At 37.3% G+C, this 18,506-nt stretch overlaps 1 protein-coding gene across 11 annotated transcripts in view; it reads left to right on the top strand.

Annotated features, from left to right (window-relative positions):
• The window catches only part of VPS13B (vacuolar protein sorting 13 homolog B), an 802,500-nt gene that overhangs the window by 471,903 nt on the left and 312,091 nt on the right, over positions 1-18,506 (top strand). For all 11 annotated transcript variants that reach the window (XM_028500192.2, XM_028500193.2, XM_024115869.3 and 8 more), the window contains exon 31: positions 5,393-5,596. In XM_028500192.2, coding sequence (XP_028355993.1) covers positions 5,393-5,596 — 204 coding nt within the window. The remainder of the gene's footprint in view (positions 1-5,392; positions 5,597-18,506) is intronic.

Genomic DNA, 18,506 nt, shown 5'->3' with positions numbered 1-18,506 from the left:
GCGGGCCTCCGTCTGCTGTGGCCTCTCCCGTTGCGGGGCACAGGCTCCGGACGCGCAGGCCCAGCGGCCATGGCTCACGGGCCCAGCCGCTCCGCGGCATGTGGGATCCTCCCAGACCGGGGCGCGAACCCGGTTCCCCTGCATCGGCAGGCGGACGCGCAACCACTGCGCCAGCAGGGAAGCCCAGATCCACCACATTTTGTGTGTGTGTGTGAGAACATGTAAATTCTACTCTCTTAGCAAATTCTTAGTAAATTTCAATTTTACAATACAATGTTATCAACTGTATTCACCATGATGTTATACATTATATCCTCAGACCTTATTAATTTTATAACAGAGAGTTTGTGCCTTTTAGACAACCTCTTCCTATTTCCCCAACTGCATAGCCCATGGCAACCACTTTTCTATTCTCTGCTTCTATGAATTTGACATTTTTTAAAATTCCACATATAAGTGATATTATGCAATATTTGTCTTTCTCTGGCTTATTTCACTCAGTGTAATATAAATAAGCACTCTGCATTTATTTATGTTGTCGTAAATGACAGGATTTTCCTTTTTTAAGGATGAATGATATTTCATTGTGTATACAGTTGACCCTTGAACACTGCAACACGGGTCCACTCATACACTTTTTTTTTTTTCAATAGTAAATACTGTGAATGTAGAACCACTGAACTGTGGAGGAGGAACTGTGGATATGGAGGGCTGACCATAACTTATACATGGATTCATAACTGCTTGGGGGGTTGGTGCCCCTAAGCCCCAGATTGTTCAAGGGTCAACTGCAGATGCCATATTTTCTTGATCCATTTATTCATTGATGGACACTTAGGTTGTTTCCATACAAGGTATGGAAAAGGCTTTTATGAACAATGCTGCCATGAACATGGAGTACAGATATCTCTTTGCGATTAATGATTTCATTTCTTTTGGATATATACCCAAAAGTGGGATTGCTGGGTCATATGCTGGTTATAGTTTTAATTCCTTGAGAAACCTCCATACTGTTTTACATAGTGGCTGTATGAGTTTACATTCCCACCAACAGTGTACAAGGGTTCCCTTTTTTCCATATCCTCCCTGCATTTATTATCCCTTGTCTTATTGCTAATAGATATCCTAACAGGCATGAGGTGATATCTCATTATGGTCTTGATTTGCATTTTCCTGATGATTAGTGAGCACCTTTTCATGTATCAATACCTTTTGGCCAATTACATGTCTTTGGAAAAATGTCTATTCAGATCCTTTGCTGGTTTTCTTAATTGGGTTGTTTTTTGCTATTGAGTTATATGAGTTCCTCTTATATTTTGAGTATAACCCCTTATCAGACATATACTTGAAATATTTTTATTCTAGATGTTGCCTTTTCATTTTGTTGGCAGTTTCCTTTGCTGAGTAGAAGATTTTTAGTTTGATGTAGTCACACTTGTTTATTTTTGCTTTTGTTACCTTTGCTTTTGGTGTCAAATCCAAAATTGCCAAAATCAGTGTCATAGAGCAGACACCTCTGTGTTGTCTTCTAGGCGTTTTATGGTTTCAGATCTTATATAACTATAGTACAATATCTAAACCAAGAAATTGACATCAGTACAATCCACAGTTGCATTCAGATTTCACAAGGTTTTTTTTGTTGTTGTTTTGGTTTGGTTTTTGGCCACGCCATGTGGCATGCAGGATCTTAGTTCCCTGACCAGGGATAGAACCCGTGCCCCCTGCCATGGAAGCATGGAGCCCTAACCACTGGACCACCAGGGACTTCCCTCACCAGTTTTATTTTTAATCATTTGTATTTATATATCTATATGTGTGTCTAGTTTAGTGCAGTTTTACTACATATGTATATTCATGTAACCACCGTCACAGTCAAGACACAGAACTGTTCTATCACAAGTCTTCCTAGGAGAGCTGTTTTTAATTCACCCTTTGAAGGTTGATGTAGCCCTTCATGACCCCCGCTTTTTATACAGTCTCCTATAAATAGATTCATCCATCTCCTTAGGTGGGCCTTGAGCTTTATGTCCTCCTGTGCGATTATCAGAAAATCACTCTCTGCAGGATTCAGCAGAAACCCTAAGAGCAAAAGCTGGCTTTGGCAGGTGCTTATTTATTAGTGTTCCTAATTTCACTTTTTTGGGGTGGCTTTGCACCTTCTGTTCTCTAGTGCCAGCTCTGAAATGTGTTTAAAAAGATGCTTTAAATTGTCTGCAAGCATTTTACTTGTTTCAATCAGAAGATTCACTCTGACTTTCTAATTTTTGGAAGAAACTGGAAATGTTTTGGAAACAGGTAACCATGGAAATATTAAAGAACATTTATCTTTATAGTTTTCATTAATAGTTTTTTCATAATTAGAAAAGTTGATTTTGTTTTATCATGGTGCCATGCATCTATGATTAGTTGATGATTAGATATATTATTCATTCAAAACCATATAAGATAATATACTTCAGGAATGGTCATAAAATTTATAATGGAACTCTTTACGAATAGTTTAATTTTCAGTCATACATTTTATTTATTTCTATAATAGTTTTAATATTGAAATAATTAAAACAGAGAAGTTAAATAATTTCTCCAAGCTCATGGATCATTGAAAAATCTGAGACCAGAGTTCACACGAGTCTTTTGCTTATCCTGTTTTCTACAACTCAGATTTAAATGGTTTTGCAATTAACTTTTAAGTTGGATTTATATACCCACATGCTGTACATTTCTCTGAACTTTCAAATCAGGTTAAAATGACAAATATATTTTTCAATTTCAAAAGCAAACAAAAAGAAAAGTGTAAAATCTCAAACCCTGGTTCTTAGAAAACTTAAAAGTTTGAAATTAGCATGTTTAGAAGTATTAAGCTATTGCTCAATATACAACCCATTTTTACATGAGAAGAAGAACCTGTGGAAAAGTCATGTTTTCCACAGACAGATAATAGGAGGAAAATAGCTTGATTTAAGGCCAAGAGTAAATATGGGGCATTTCAGCCTAGGTGAAAACTAATGACATTTGCTGTTTCTCTGGTTTTTATCTTATGACTTTACAGTTTCTCCAAGTGCCAAGAAAAATAGAAAGGCTGATGTTAATGTTGGGCTAGGTTGCTTTGTTTGTCTTTTAATATAGTGATAATTTTACTTCCAAACATACTTTTTCTTCCTTCAAAGGGATTCTTAAAAGTATTTTAGTTTTCTTTAAAAGTAGGCTTAGGGAATTTATGTAAAATATAGAAAGCATTGGCTAGTTTAAAATAAGTAAATATAACTTTTATATGGGGAATAATAATCTAGGGAAATAAGCTGGGCCACCCACTGCCAAAGATATTTGCTGTATGTCAGAGTTTATGTGGCCCTGCAGCAGCAGTTTACTGTCTAAAGACTGTGTGTTCTTATTGCTTGGACAGATAGATTCTCCACTTGAGATTTGTAAAGATTTGTGTCAGTTCAAATCAGTGAATTGAAACAGCACTTACTGATTGCTTACTAGGAGATGTAGTTTCTGACTTCAAGAAATGTGTGCTATATTGAGAAAGACTGACGGGTCATTGTGATGTTCTTGTACTTATAGGTACAGAAGGACCCTAAGAGCACAGATTTGGGAGGAAGGGAGTTTGAAGAAATGGTGGTCAGAAAAGGCTTCATAGAAAGTGAAGTTTGAGCTGTGCCTTTAGAATTAACAGGTTTACACCAATATTCACATGAAAGGAAAGCATTTGACTGAAATAGGTGTACTCACAATGTTGCTCCCTCTCACCTGCACCCTCATTCACTCCTTTTTTCTTTGCCTTCTTTAAGGCAAAATGAAAGCGTTCATGGCCGATTTTATGGGTCCTATTTTTAATGCAATTCTTGGGTTCATGTAAAACTTCAAGCCACCTTTCCTTGCATGCCCATTCCTAGATTGTAATTTTCTAAGTTAGAAAAAAGAAAACAAAAACCAGGTTCAGCTCTTACCTTAGGAGTAATGAGAGTCCATTCATTCAGTTTCTCTGGTTCCCACTGTGACTTCTTGACCAATGCCTGTTTGTTTCCCTGTTCTCTTACCGTTAACACCTTGTGATATTTTCCTACCTGAGCTGCCTGTTCATTCATTTGCCGTCCTCTCCCTGCTCCTCTCTTCACTTGAATTCATTAGCCTTAGCCCTCACCTTGCCTGGCCTAATGGCATGCCATCTCCATTCCTGCGCATCTGGCCCAGACATCTGCCATCTTGAGTCTCAGTGGTCATCCACCTTCCATCAGTATTTGACCAACTTCTGGGCATGGTCTGACCCACACTGTTTACTTAGACAAGAGGTAGTCTTGATCACATTCATACTGTCTCTCTGTAGTTTTCACACTAGAACTCAGTGCTTCTCCCTCCACTAATTAGTTTCATTAGTATTCAATTGATATAATTAATTGTATTTCTTTTCTAATCACTGCAATTGTATCTATACTAGTAAAACTATTTTTATCCTCTATGTAATTTCACTTCTGTGTTGATTGAAACTTTCATGGGGGACAAATGTTACTTTCCTTTTGATTACTCACTTTAAAGCATCTGTGAACCAACATAACTAAAAAATTACAAACTCACACAAACTTAGTCTTATCTGGCTTCCGAATCCTGAATGCTTTTCTTCCCACCCTACTACACTGCCTTGCTATTTTCAGTCTAAAACCTTCATGAAACATTTAACCATTTACTTCCTCTAATCTAGCTTTAAGCTGCTGATAATTTTATTCATTTGCTTAGCCTTGGGTGTCCAGTAAGATCAAAGTTCCAACTCTATATGGACCAGTAATCCTTACTGTGTTTCTACATCAGTAAGCAATGTACTCTTGTCAACAATTTAGTCTATATGATGATGGGTTATATAAGGGACCAAAGGCAAAAGGTAGGGGAGTTAAATAGATTAGTAAGTCTTCATCACCTTTCCTAACAAGACATCAGAGTGCTGAGGAAGGGAAAGTAGGTGTTTAGCATTGCAAAGAAGACAGGGTTTTGAGGCAAAACCCTGGATTTAAGTTGCAATTTTGTCCGCATAGTAGCTCAGTAACTTTGGCTAAGTCTTTCAACCTCTCTGCATAATTTTCTCTTTAGTAAAAATGGAGATAATAATATGACCTCACAACATCTCAAGGATTTAAATCATAAATGTGAAAGTACTTAGAAAAATAGCACAGTGCCGGGAATAATGTAAGAAATCATTATAGGGTAGATACTGTAAGTGCTAAGTTTGGGGTATGTTTTCAAGTCATTAGTATGTGGTAACTTTCTAATACCTGCCTCATAGCTTTGATTAACCCAGCAATCCAAAGGAAAATAAAGGTAATAACATGATGTTAGTGAGCAAAGTAAACATAGAATACTTATTTTATCTATTCACTTTTTTTCACTGCCTTTACAGGAGAGCCTTGAATTTAGGAATTCTTCGAGACCCTGGATCAGAAATTGAAGACAGACAATACCAAATAGATCTGCAGTCCATCAATATTGGTACTGCGCAGTGGGATCAACTAAAACCAGAGAAGGAAAGTGGCACAGGAGGGGTGCTAACAGAGAATGAAAGAAATTCTCAGAATCCAGCCCTTGAGTGGAATATGGCCAGCAGGTGGGAAATGGTTGAGAAACTTTCTCTACGTTCTAATATTTCATTGACAGAAGAGCAATTGATGATACAGTCTTTAGCATGCCCAACCTAAATGTTTTGGTATTGTTTCTGCATTTCATGATGATCATTAAATATATTTTGTAATTGTAGCTGATGATTTTGCTTGGAAACCTGCTAGTCCTACCACTGTTACACTGCAATTATTACAAATTTAAAGTTGTGTCAGAATTTTTTTTTTTAAAGCTTGTCATTTGATGAAAGGTTCTACTTCAGGCTAAGGATTCATTCACATTTTCCCTTAAAATCCATTATATTCAAAGTAAGATTTTTTAAAAGTCTTTCCTTATCAGGTTCTTGTGCTTGTTGCCTTTGTAGATCTTCTTTGAAAAAATTGTTTATTCAAGTCTTTGCCCTTTTTTTTTTAATTTTTATTTTTGGCTGCGTTGGGTCTTTGTTGCTGCGCGCAGGCTTTCTCTAGTTGTGGCGAGTGGGGGCTACTCTTCGTTGCAGTGCGCGGGCTTCTCATTGCAGTGGCTTCTCTTGTTGCGGAGCACAGGCTCTAGGTGCACGAGCTTCAGTAGTTGTGGCACACGGGCTCAGTAGTTGTGGCTCGTGGGCTCTAGAGTGCAGGCTCAGTAGTTGTGGCACACGGGCTTAGTTGCTCTGCGGCATGTGGGGTCTTCCCGGACCAGGACTCAAACTCACGTCCCCTGCATTGGCAGGCAGATTCTTAACCACTGCGCCACCAGGGAAGTCCCTTGCCCATTTTTAAATTGAGTTGTCTTTTAGTTGATGATTTGTAGGAGTTCTTTTTTTATTTAACTTTAAAATTTTTTAAATTTTTATTGAAGTAAATCGATTTACAATGTTGTGTTAGTTTCTGGTGTACAGCAAAGTGATTCAGTTATACATATACATATATATTCTTTTTTATATTCTTTTCCATTAGGGTTTATTACAAGATATTGAATATAGTTCTCTGTGCTATACAGTAGGACCTTGTTGTTTGTTTTATATATAGTAGTTTGTATCTGCTAATACCAAACTCCTACTTTATCCCTCCGTTTACCCCCTTTCCCCCTTGGGTAACCATAAGTTTGCTTTCTCTGTCTGAGTTTATTTCTGTTTTGTAAATAAGTTCATCTGTACAATATTTTAGATTCCACATATAAGTGATATCATATGATATTTGTCTTTCTCTGACTTACCTCACTTAGTATGAAAGTCTATAGGTCCATCCCTGTTGCTACAAATGGCATTATTTCTTTCTTCTTAATGGCTGAGTAATATTCCATTGTATATATGTACCACATCTTCTTTATCCATTCGTCTGTCAGTGGACATTTAGGTTGCTTCCATGTCCTAGCTATTGTAAATAGTGCTGCTATGAATATTGGGGTATATGTATCTTTCTGAATTAGAGTTTTGTCTGGATATATGCCAAGGAGTGGCATTGCTAGATCATATGGCAACTCTTTTTAGTTTTTTAAGGAAGCTCCATACTGTTTTCCATAGAGGCTGCACCAATTTACATTTCCACCAACAGTGTAGGAGGGTTCCCTTTTCTCCACACCCACTCCAGCATTTATTATGTGTAGAAGTCTTTTTGGTGTGGGGAGGGAGTGCCAATGATTTTATTCTGTTCAGACAGAAGAAATTTACAAGAATTTATACCGTTTAGATATATAGAGATTCCAGTTACACTGTTATTCCTATTACAAAAAATGACTAGTAAGGTAACCAATCAGAATTTCAGTTTTCTTTTGAAAATTGTAATCACAGAACATGGCAATAATTTGTAAAGTCTTAGAGTCTGTGAGACTCTTTATTCAAATCATATTTTCGAGTACAGATTTACTTACATAGATAACAAGTTAGCAATAAATGTAAATAGTCATACAAGTTTCCCTATGACACGAGAAAATAAAAATATTATGAAAAGTCTCAATATTTTATCAAATCAGATTCTCTGAACTAAATTTAGGATGCAAAACATCATTTCTCCTTAAACAGATGCATGAAAGAAGAGATATCTTCTTTACCTGTTTCTTGTGTAGACTTTTTAATGATGTCCATTGTGACTGGTGTGAAGTGATACCTCATTGTAGCTTTGATTTGCATTTCTCTAATAATTAATGATGTTGAGCATCTTTTCATGTGCCTACTAGCCATCCATATGTCTTCTTTGGAGAAATGTCTATTTAGGTCTTCTGCCCATTTTTCGATTGGGTTGTTTGTTTGTTTTTGTTATTGAGTTGTATGAGCTGTTTGTATATTTTGGAAATTAAGCCCTTGTCAGTTACATCATTTACAAATATTTTCTCCCAGTCTCTAGGTTGTCTTTTCATTTTGTTTATGCTCTCCTTTGCTGTACAAAAGCTTATAAGTTTGATTAGATCCCATTTGTTTATTTTTGCCTTGGGAGACTGACCTAAGAAAACCTTGGTACGATTTATGTCAGAGAATGTTTTGCCTTTGTTCTCGTCTAAGATTTTTATGGTGTCATGTCTTATATTTAAGTCTTTAAACCATTTTGAGTTTATTTTTGTGTAGGGTGTGAGGGAGTGTTCTACTTCATTGATTTACATGCAGCTGTCCAGCTTTCCCAACACCACTTGCTAAAGAGACTTCTCCTCCTTTGTCGAAGATTAATTGACCATAGGTATGTGGGTTTATTTCTGGGCTCTCTATTCCACTCCACTGATCCATATGTCTGTTTTTTGTGCCAGTACCACACTGTTTTGATCACTGTAGCTTTGTAGTAATGTCTGAAGTTTGAGAGGGTTTTGCCTCTAGGTTTGTTCTTTTTCCTCCATATTGCTTTGTCAATTCTGGGACTTTTATGGTTCCATATAAATTTTTGAAGTATTTGTTCTAGTTCTGTGAAAAATGTTATGAGTAATTTGAAAGGGATCGCATTAATTCTGTAGTTTGCTTTGTGTAGAATGGCCATTTTAACTATTAATTCTTTCAGTCCCAAAGCATGGGCTATCTTTCCATTTATCTGAATCATCTTCAACTTCCTTTATCATTGTTTTATAGTTCTCAGCATATAAGTCTTTCACCTCCTTGGTGAGGTTTATTTCTAGATTTTTTTTTTGATGCAATTTTAAAAGATTGTTTTCTACTTTCCCTTTCTGATATTTCACTGTTAGTGTAAAGAAATGAAACCGATTTCTGTATGTTAATCTTTTATCCTTGTACCTTGCTGAATTTGTTTATCAGTACTAGCAGTTTTTGTGTGGAGTCTTTAGGGTTTTCTATATATAGTATCATGTCATCTACATATAGTGACAGTTTTATCTCTTCCCTTCCAATTTGGATACCTTTTATTTCTTTTTCCTGTCTGATTGCTGTGGCTAGGGCTTCCAATACTGTGTTGAATAGAAGTGGTGAGAGTGGGCATCCTTGTTTTGTTCCAGATTTTAGCAGGAAGGCTTTCAGCTTTTCACCTATTGAGCATTATGTTGGCTGTGGTTTGTCATAAATTAGCTTTTATTATGTTGAGATATGTCCCTCTATACCCTCTTTGGTAAGAGGTTTTATCACGAGTGGATGTTGAATTTTGTCAAATGCTTTTTGTGTCTCTATTAAGATGATCATGTGGTTTTTGTATTTTCTTTTGTTGATGTGTGGTGTATTTGCTTATGTTGATTGATTTGCATATGTTGAACCATCCTTGTGACCCTGCGGTGAATCCAGCTTGATCATGGTGTATGATCTTTTTTATGTGTTGTTACATTTGGTTTGCTAAAATTTTGTTGAGAATACTTGCATCTATGTTCATCAAAGATATTGACTTGTAATTTTCTTTTTTGGTAGTGTCTTTGTCTGGTTTTGGTATCAGGGCGATCGATGGTGGCTTCATAGGATGATTTTGGGAGTGTTCCCTCCTCCTTAGTCTTTTGGAAGAATTTGAGAAGGATTGGTATAAGTTCTTTGTATATTTGGTAGAATTCCCCAGTGAAGCCATCTGGTCCTGGACTTTTGTTTGCAAGGATTTTTCTTTTTTTAATTGCAGATTCTATTTCACTTCTACTGCTCAGTCTGTTCAAATTATCTTTTTCTTCTTGATTCAGTTTTGGTGGGCTGTATGTATCTAGAAACCGGTGCATTTCTTCTAGCTTGTCCAATTGGTTGGCATATAATGTTCATAAAATTCTCTTAGGGTTTTTTTTTTTTTTTTTTTTGTATTTCTGTGGTATAAGTTGTTATCTCTCCTCCTTCATTTCTTATTTTGTTTATTTGTGTCCTCTCTTCTTGGTGAGCCTGTCCAGAGGTCTTTTAATTTTGTTTACCCTTTCAGAGAACCAGCTCTTGGGACTTCCCTGGTGGTCCAGTGGCTAAGACTCCACACTCCCAAGGCAGGGGGCCCAGGTTCGATCCCTGGTCAGGGAACTAAATCCCACATGCTGCAACTAAAGATCCTGCATGCTACAACTAAAGATCCCACATGCCACAACCAAAAGATCCCATATGCCACGACTGACATCCCGCACATGGCAACATAGATCCCACGTGCTGCAACTAAGACCCGGTGCAATGAAATAAATAAATAAATATTTTTTTTTTAAAAAGAGGAAGAACCAGCTCTTGGTTTTATTGATTTTTTTCTATTTTTTTAATCTCTATTTTATTTATTTCCTCTCTGTTATTTATTATTTCCTTCCTTTTGCTGACTTTAGGTTTTGTTTGTTCTTTTTCTAATTCTTTTAGGTGGTAGGTTAGGTTGTTTATCTGAGATTTTCTTGATTTTGAGGAAGACCTGTATGAACTTCCCTCTTAGAAATGCTTTTGCTGCATCCCATAGATTTTGTATGGTTGTGTTTTCGTTGTCATTTGTCTCAAGGTATTTATTTCCCCTTTGGTTTCATCATTGATCATTGTTTTTTTTAGTAGCATGTTGTTTAGTCTTCATGTAATCATTTTTTTTCTTGTTTCTCTTTCTGCGGTTGATTTCTAGTTTCATGCCATTGTGGACAGGAAAGATGCTTGAAATAATTTCTGTCCTCTTAAATTTGTTGTCTTGTTTTGTGTCCTACTGTGTGGTCTGTCCTAGAGAATGTTCCATGTGCACTTGAAAAGAATGTGTATTCTGGTTTTTTTGGATGTAATGTCCTGAAAATATCAATTAAGTCTATCTGTTCCATTGTGTCATTTAGGATCTCTGTTGCTGTATTGATTCTTCTGACTGGAAGATCTGTCCATTGATGTCATTGGGGTGTTAAACTCTCCTACTATTATTGTATTCCTGTCTGTTTCTTTCTTTATGTCTATTAGTATTTGTTTTATGTATCTAGGTGTTCCTATATTGGGTGCATGTATGTTAATGAGTATAATACCTTCTTCTTGTATTATATGCTGTCCTTCTTTATCTTTCTCTATGGCCTTTGTTTTAAAGTCTATTTTGTCTGATATGAGTATTGCTACCCTCACTTTCTTGTCATTTCCATTTGCATGAAATATCTTTTTCCATCCTGTCACTTTCAATCTATGTGTTTCCTTTGCCCTAAACTGGGTCTCTTGTAGGCAGCATATTGTAGTCTCTTGTTTCCTTATCCAATCTGGTACTCTGTGTCTTTTGATTGGAGCATTTAGTCCATTGACATTTAAGGTAAATATTGGTAGATATGTATTTATTGCCATTTTAAACCTTGTTTTCCAGTTGATTTTGTATTTCTTCTTTGTTCCCTTCTTTTTCTTTTTGTTTTTCCTTTTCTGGTTTGATGGTTTTCTTTTGTACTACACTTGTGTTCTCTTCTTTTTGGTTTTTGTGAATCTATTGTATGTTTTTGATTTGTGGTTACCAGTTTTTCAGTTATGTTAAACCATTACTGTAACTGCTTGCTTTAGACTGACAGTCATATAGGCTCAAACACATTCTGAAAAAAAAAAGTCTACATTTTCTTACTCCCTTCTCCCACATTGTATGATTTTGGTGTTCTCTTTTACAAATTTTCATGTTTATCCTTTTGATGTTCATTGTAGTTATCATCACTTTCACAGAAAAAAAATTTTTTTTTAATCTATGTACCGGCTTACTTAAGTGATTTACTTTCCCACTGTGATTTTCTCTTTCCTATAGATTCTTGTTTCTTTTGTATTTAGAGAAGACCTTTCAATATTTCTTTTAGGATAGCTTTAGTATTGCTGTACTCTTTTAGTTCTTGCTTGTCTGAGAAATTCTTTCTCTCTCCTATTCTAAATGATAATCTTGCTGGGTAGAGTATCCTCGGTTGTTGGTTTTTTTCCTTTGAGGACTTTGAATATATCTTGCTAGTCCCTTCTGGCCTGCAACATTTCTGTAGGAAATCAGCTGATAGCATTATGGGGGTTCCCTTTTAACTAACTCTTCATTTTTCTCTTGTTGCCTTTACAATCCTCTCTATGACTTTTGCCATTTTAGTTATGATATGTCGTTGTGTAGGTCTGTTTAGGTTCCTCTTGTTTGGGACCCTCTGTGCTTCCTTTACTTGCTATGTTTACTTCCCCAGGTTTGGGAATTTTTCACCCATAATTTCTTCAAATACATGTTTGATCCCCTTCTCTCTCCCTTCTCTTTTTGGAACCCATATTATGCATAGGTTAGCACACTTTATATTATCTCATAGATCTCATATGTTGCTTTCATTTTTTTTTAACTTGTCTTTCTGTCTGCAGTTCTGACTGGGTAATTTCCATTATTCTGTCTCTTCCAGATCACATATTCATTCTTCTGTGTCATTTAGTCGGCTAGTCATTACTACTAGATTGGGTTTTATCCCCAGGCGCAGGAGTGCTAGTAATCCACTTGGATGTCCTGCAGGCACTGCACTCGCAAAGCCACCAGTGGAGTAAATGCCCCAAAGTAGTGCAGCCCCTGGGCATCAGCTCAGATTTCAGCCCCACCTCCATGTGTGGGCAACCACTGGCACTTGCATGCTCCCAGGCCTTGTAGATGTGTAGCTGTGCCTGCTGTGAGCACTCCAACAATGAGGATGCTATGGTGGGGCCCCACCCCTCCCTTCGGAGAGTGTATTAGCAACAACGGACCAGGATGTTGCGGCTCAGACCACACTGCAGTCCCTTCAGGCTGTCTCCATCTAGCCAACCCCAGTCCTCTCCCCAGTCTGTCTGCTGAAGCTCGAGTTTCAACACCCCAGTCCCCGCACACACCAGCAGGCACACGTCTTGGGTTTGGGAGTGCATCGAGGTGGCCAGGACCATCTGTGCTGGTCTCTCTCTGTTCTGCCTGCTGCAGTCTGGCTGCCGCACTCTCCTCTGAGCCTCTGAAGCTCCCTATCTATCCCAGCTGATCTCCCAGCCAAAGCAGGGGGTTCCCAGGTTGAGCGAACCTTTCCTCTTTCACAGATCCCTCCCAGGAGTACAGGTCCTGTCCTCATTCCTTTTTTGTTTTTTTCTTTTGTCCTTCCCGGTTATGTGGTGATATTTCTTGCAGCTTTGGTTGTAAGAGATCTTCTGCTAGCATTCAGTAGGTATTCTGTGAGAATTGTTCCACATGTAGATGTATTTTTGATTTATTTGTGAGAGGAGGTGAGCTCTACATCCTTCTGTTCCACCATCTTGATCTGGGCCAGGAGTTCCTTATTTATTATGAGTACTATACCCTTATCAGATATATGATTTACAAATGATCTTTTCATTTTCTTGATAATGATCTTTGATGCACAAGTTTTTCACTTCAATGAAGTCTCATCTATTTTTTTCTCTTGTTGCCTATGCTTTTGGTGTCATATCTAAGAATCCATTGCCAAATTCAAGGTCATGAAGATTTATCCCTGTATTATTCTAAGAGTTTTATGGGATTAGTGCTTACAATTAGGTTGTTGATTTATTTTAATGTTTTTTGTTTGTTTATTTTTGTATACAGTATGTGATAAAAACCCAACCTCGTTCTTTTGCATGTTGGATATCCAGTTGTCCCAGCACCATTTGCTGAAGAGAGTGTTCTTTTCCCATTGAATGGTCTTGGCACCCTTGTCAAAAATTAACAGTCTTTTGAACATCCAATTTATGCCATGGAATGTCTTTTACACCAATGATACAAAATAAAATAACTTCTAATATGTGTCTATCCCTTTCAGAGCTCATCACCCAATCAAAAAAACAGACAGGTTAATTAACTATTCAAGTACAATGTGGAAAGTCCTCTGATAGACATAAGTAAAGACACTTAGGATTATAGAAAAGCCACATCAAAATTGAGGTAAACACATTTCATGTGTATACGACATCGCAGGCTAATAGACGTGACATAACACATAAAGAGAAGAACAAAATAAATTAAGCTAAAATTGATGTAGGTATATATGGAAACTAAAAAAAAAAAAAATGGTTCTGATGAACCTAGGGGCAGCACAGAAATAAAGGCACATACGTAGAGAATGGACTTGAGGACCTGGGGAGGGGGAGGGGAGGCTGGGACAAAGAGAGTAGCATTGACATATATACACTACCAAATGTAAAGTAGATAGCTAGTGGGAAGCAGCTGCATAGCACAGGGAGATCAGCTCAGTGCTTTGTAACTACCTAGAGGCGTGGGATAGGGAGGGTGGGAGGGAGACACAAGAGGGAGGGGATATGAGGATATATGTGTACATATAGCTGATTCACTTTGTTATACAGCAGAAGCTAACACAACGTTGTAAAGCAATTATACTCCAATAAAGATGTTTAAAGAAAAATGTGGAGTGATTTAGAAGGGGCTGATGGAGATTGGAGGGGAAAGTGCCCAAAAATGGAACCCCACATGGCTCTCTAGCACCGTCGCTAGGTGATGCTATGTGTAATTTTGCATGCTGATTATGTTCCACTTGTAATGTTGGAATTTTCCTTATTATTATAAATCCTTGGCCCCCAAATGTTCCGTTAAAGATATTCACAACTTAAAAAAATAAAGATAAAACTAAAATAAAATCGATGTAGGTACAAATAGAGAATTAAACGAAAGAAGTGAATGACTAACTCTGTGCATGGGTTCTCAGTGAAGGTTTCACAGAATATATGGCTTTTGAATTTGTTTCCACAAAGTACGAGTGGCAGGAGAGGTGAGGGGGCATTTTGAACTAAGAAAGCTACTGCAGTATAAAAACTTGGCATGTTTTATTCACTTCTGAATACCAAGCACATAGTATCATGCACATAATAGGAAGTTCGTGAAGATTTGAGTGAAATAATGAGAGATCAAACGATTAGATGATTAAGTAAAGCTAACAAATCAAGTGACTGAATGTGAGTGTTCCTGAGAGATACTGATTCAAATAAAGACACGAATTTTTAGATCTGATGTTGTTTAGTTCTGCTGATTAATCTCGACAGAAATAAAAACAGAACCATAATATCATTAGATTTTTGTTTTTCAATAGGTATTACAGGTAGAACTCAAAAGATATACAGTGAAGAATAATTTACTCCTTTCCCAAACCATTATTAAATGGCAGTCTTTATAATGGTTTTCATTTATTCCTCCTGATACATTACTCACATTTTGTCTGTAATCATATGTTTCTGTGTGAATGATTGGGAGAAGGAAGCAGGGAAGTTAAGCATAAGGAATCATCAAATTTTAAAACTCGCAGATCTCTTGCTTCCAAAACCTTAATTTTTCAGCTGATGGAATACATCAGGGTTCAGTCAGGGCAGGACAACCACTGTAAGTATTGTAACATAAGGGATTTATTTTAGGAATAAGACCTTATCCAATTGTGGAAGAAGCTGGGTGACCTGGGTAAAAATTTGTAGCACCCCAGGGAACCTGGGAAGCCAGGCACGTCCAGTGGCTGGCGGGAGCACCAAAGCCTGGTAGGCAAGTCCATGGGACGTTATTGCTTCTGCTTCTGGAGTTGAGCCTGCAGTTGCTATTGGCCAGCAGAGCCAACAATCAGGAAAAAGTCACAAAGGTGGGAAGAGTGAGGACAAGCTGGAATCTGCTGGTACCTCTGCATTGTAATTTCACTGCTGTTTAAAACAGTATGACTGTCAGAGAATATTGTCTGTTATTTCTCTTCCACATTCCAACTCTCTTGCAATTTTCTCTCTAAACTCTGAACCATTCTTAGCAAGTTATGGAACAAAACCACTACATCAAACTAAGTTTGAAGAGATTCCTTTGCTTGTCCAGTGTCACTTAAAAATACAGCTAAGTGTGGAACCTCGATTTGCTTTCCTCTTAGTCAACTACTTTTCTTGTACTCAGTACTCTGACCCCTTACTCTTATGCTAAGTTCATTGTTAGTTAATCACCTGTTTTCTTTTAGCAACCATTTTTACTATATCTGGGCTTATTTTTATAATCTGAGGTAATAAAGAGATGAGAACTAAAATAACCTGTACTGATGTCTGCCATGTGCAGGTTACACATTAAAATCACTATTGCTGTTTGACATGGTGATTAGAGCTTTCGGGGTGTGTGGGATGGTGTGGAAAGTTTATCTTGTAATTTCCTGAAAATGCCAATGAGCCTTAATTCTCCAAGTTAATATGATTTTCTTGTTTGTAATATTTGAAGATAAAATTTGAATAGACTTGAAAACTGCAGTTAAAAAATAAATAATTAAGTTTTTATAGCAAATGCTTTTATTTGGCCCTCTCACTATCTATGTTTGATTTCCTTGGGTAAATTATCTTTCTGACTTTATTGAGAGAAATAGAACATATTTATTTGTTTGAGAATTTTGATGTACACGGACCACATTACATATACTACTCTTTGGCCTTTTTCACCACACATAGGATTTTTTTTTAATTAATTAATTAATTTTATTTTTGGCTGCATTGAGTCTTCATTGCTGTGCAATGGCTTTCTCTACTTGTGGCGAGTGGGGGATACTCTTCATTGCGGTGTGTGGGCTTCTCATTGCAGTGGCTTCTCTTGTTGAGGAGCATGGGCTCTAGGTGTGAGGGCTTCAGTAGTTGTGGCACTCGGGCTCAGTAGTTGTGGCTCACAGGCTCTAGAGCTCAGGCTCAGTAGTTGTGGCGCACGGGCTTAGTTGCTCTGCGCCATGTGGGATCTTCCCAGTCCAGGGCTTGAACCCGCGTTCCCTACACTGACGGGCAGATTCTCAACAACCGCGTCACCGAGGAAGACCCACAGATAGGATTTTTTTTAATTGTTATTACTGTGTTTTCTTAGCAGGTTGAATTTGAATTTGACACGATTTAAAATCTATCCATTCTATGCTTCACAGGGTCAGTAACATTGACTATGTGGAAGTATAGCATTGTGTTGCTATTAAAGTACCTGAAGCATGAATAATGCCTTAATTCTGAGAGATCATGACTATTCCATCTGTCTTTTGATCTCTTACATTTTTACCTTTTTCTTTTTTTTTATTTGCTTCTGATATATTGTTTTAACATCTTTATTGGAGCATAATTGCTTTACAATCGTGTGTTACTTTCTGCTTTATAACAAAGTGAATCAGCTATACATATACATATATCCCCATATCTCTTCCCTCTTGCATCTCCATCTCTCCCACCCGTCTAGGTGGTCACAAAGCACCGAGCTGATCTCCCTGTGCTATGTGCTGCTTCTCACTAGCTATCGATTTTACATTTGGTAGTGTATATATGTACATACCACTCTCTCACTTTGTCACAGCTTACCGTTCCCCCTCCCCATGTCCTCAAGTCCATTCTATAGTAGGTCTGTGTCTTTATTCTTGTCCTGCCCCTAGGTTCTTCATGACCATTCTTTTTTTTTTTAGATTCCATGTATATGTGTTAGCATACGGTATTTGTTTTTCTCTTTCTGACTTACTTCACTCTGTAGGACAGATTCTGGATCCATACAACTCACTACAAATTCCTCAATTTCATTTCTTTTTATGGCTAAGCAATATTCCATTGTATATATGTGCCACATCTTCTTTATCCATTCATCTGTCGATGGACACTTAGGTTGCTTGCATGTCCTGGCTATTGTGAATAGAGCTGTAATGAACATTGTGGTACATGACTCTTTTTGAATTATGGTTTTCTCAAGGTGTATACCCACTAGTGGGATTGCTGGGTCATATGGTCGTTCTATTTTTAGTATTTTAAGGGATCTCCATACTGTTCTCCATAGTGGCTGTATCAATTTACATTCCCACCAACAGTGCAAGAGGGTTCCCTTTTCTCCACACCCTCTCCAGCATTTATTGTTTGTAGATATTTGATGATGGCTATTTTGACCAGTGTGAGGTGCTATCTCATTGTAGTTTTGATTTGCATTTCTCTAATGATTAATGCTGTTGAACATTCTTTCACGTGTTTGTTGGCAATCTGTATATCTTCTTTGGAGAAATGTCTGTTTAGCTCTTCTGCCCATTTTTGGATTGGGTTGTTTGTTTTTTTGATATTGAGCTGCATGAGCTGTTTGTAAATTTTGGAGATTAATCCTTTGTCAGTTGCTTCATTTGCAACTATTTTCTCCCATTCTGAGGGTTGTCGTTTTGTCCTGTTTATGGTTTCCTTTAATGTGCAAAAGCTTTTCTGTTTCTCCATTGTATATATTGTTGCTTCGTTTATCAAAGACAAGGTGACCATATGTGTGTGGGTTTATCTCTGGGCTTTCTATCCTGTTCCATCGATCTGTATTTCTGTTTTTGTGCCAGTACTATAGTGTCTTGATTACTGTAGCTTTGTAGTATAGTCTGAATGTCATAGAGTGTTCTGCCTATGTTTTCCTCTAAGAGTTTTATAGTGGCTGGCCTTACGTTTAGGTCTTTAATCCATTTTCAGTTTATTTTTGTCTGTGGTGTTATGGAGTGTTCTAATTTCATTGTTTTAGATGTAGCTGTCCGGTTTTCTCAGCACCACTTATTGAAGAGGCTGTCTTTTCTCCATTGTATATATTGTTGCTTCGTTTATCAAAGACAAGGTGACCATATGTGTGTGGGTTTATCTCTGGGCTTTCTATCCTGTT

The sequence above is a fragment of the Physeter macrocephalus genome, chromosome 15 (assembly GCF_002837175.3).
Source record: "Physeter macrocephalus isolate SW-GA chromosome 15, ASM283717v5, whole genome shotgun sequence".
NCBI classification, from domain to species: Eukaryota; Metazoa; Chordata; class Mammalia; order Artiodactyla; family Physeteridae; genus Physeter; species Physeter macrocephalus.
This window is presented reverse-complemented; position numbering and strand designations above follow the sequence as displayed.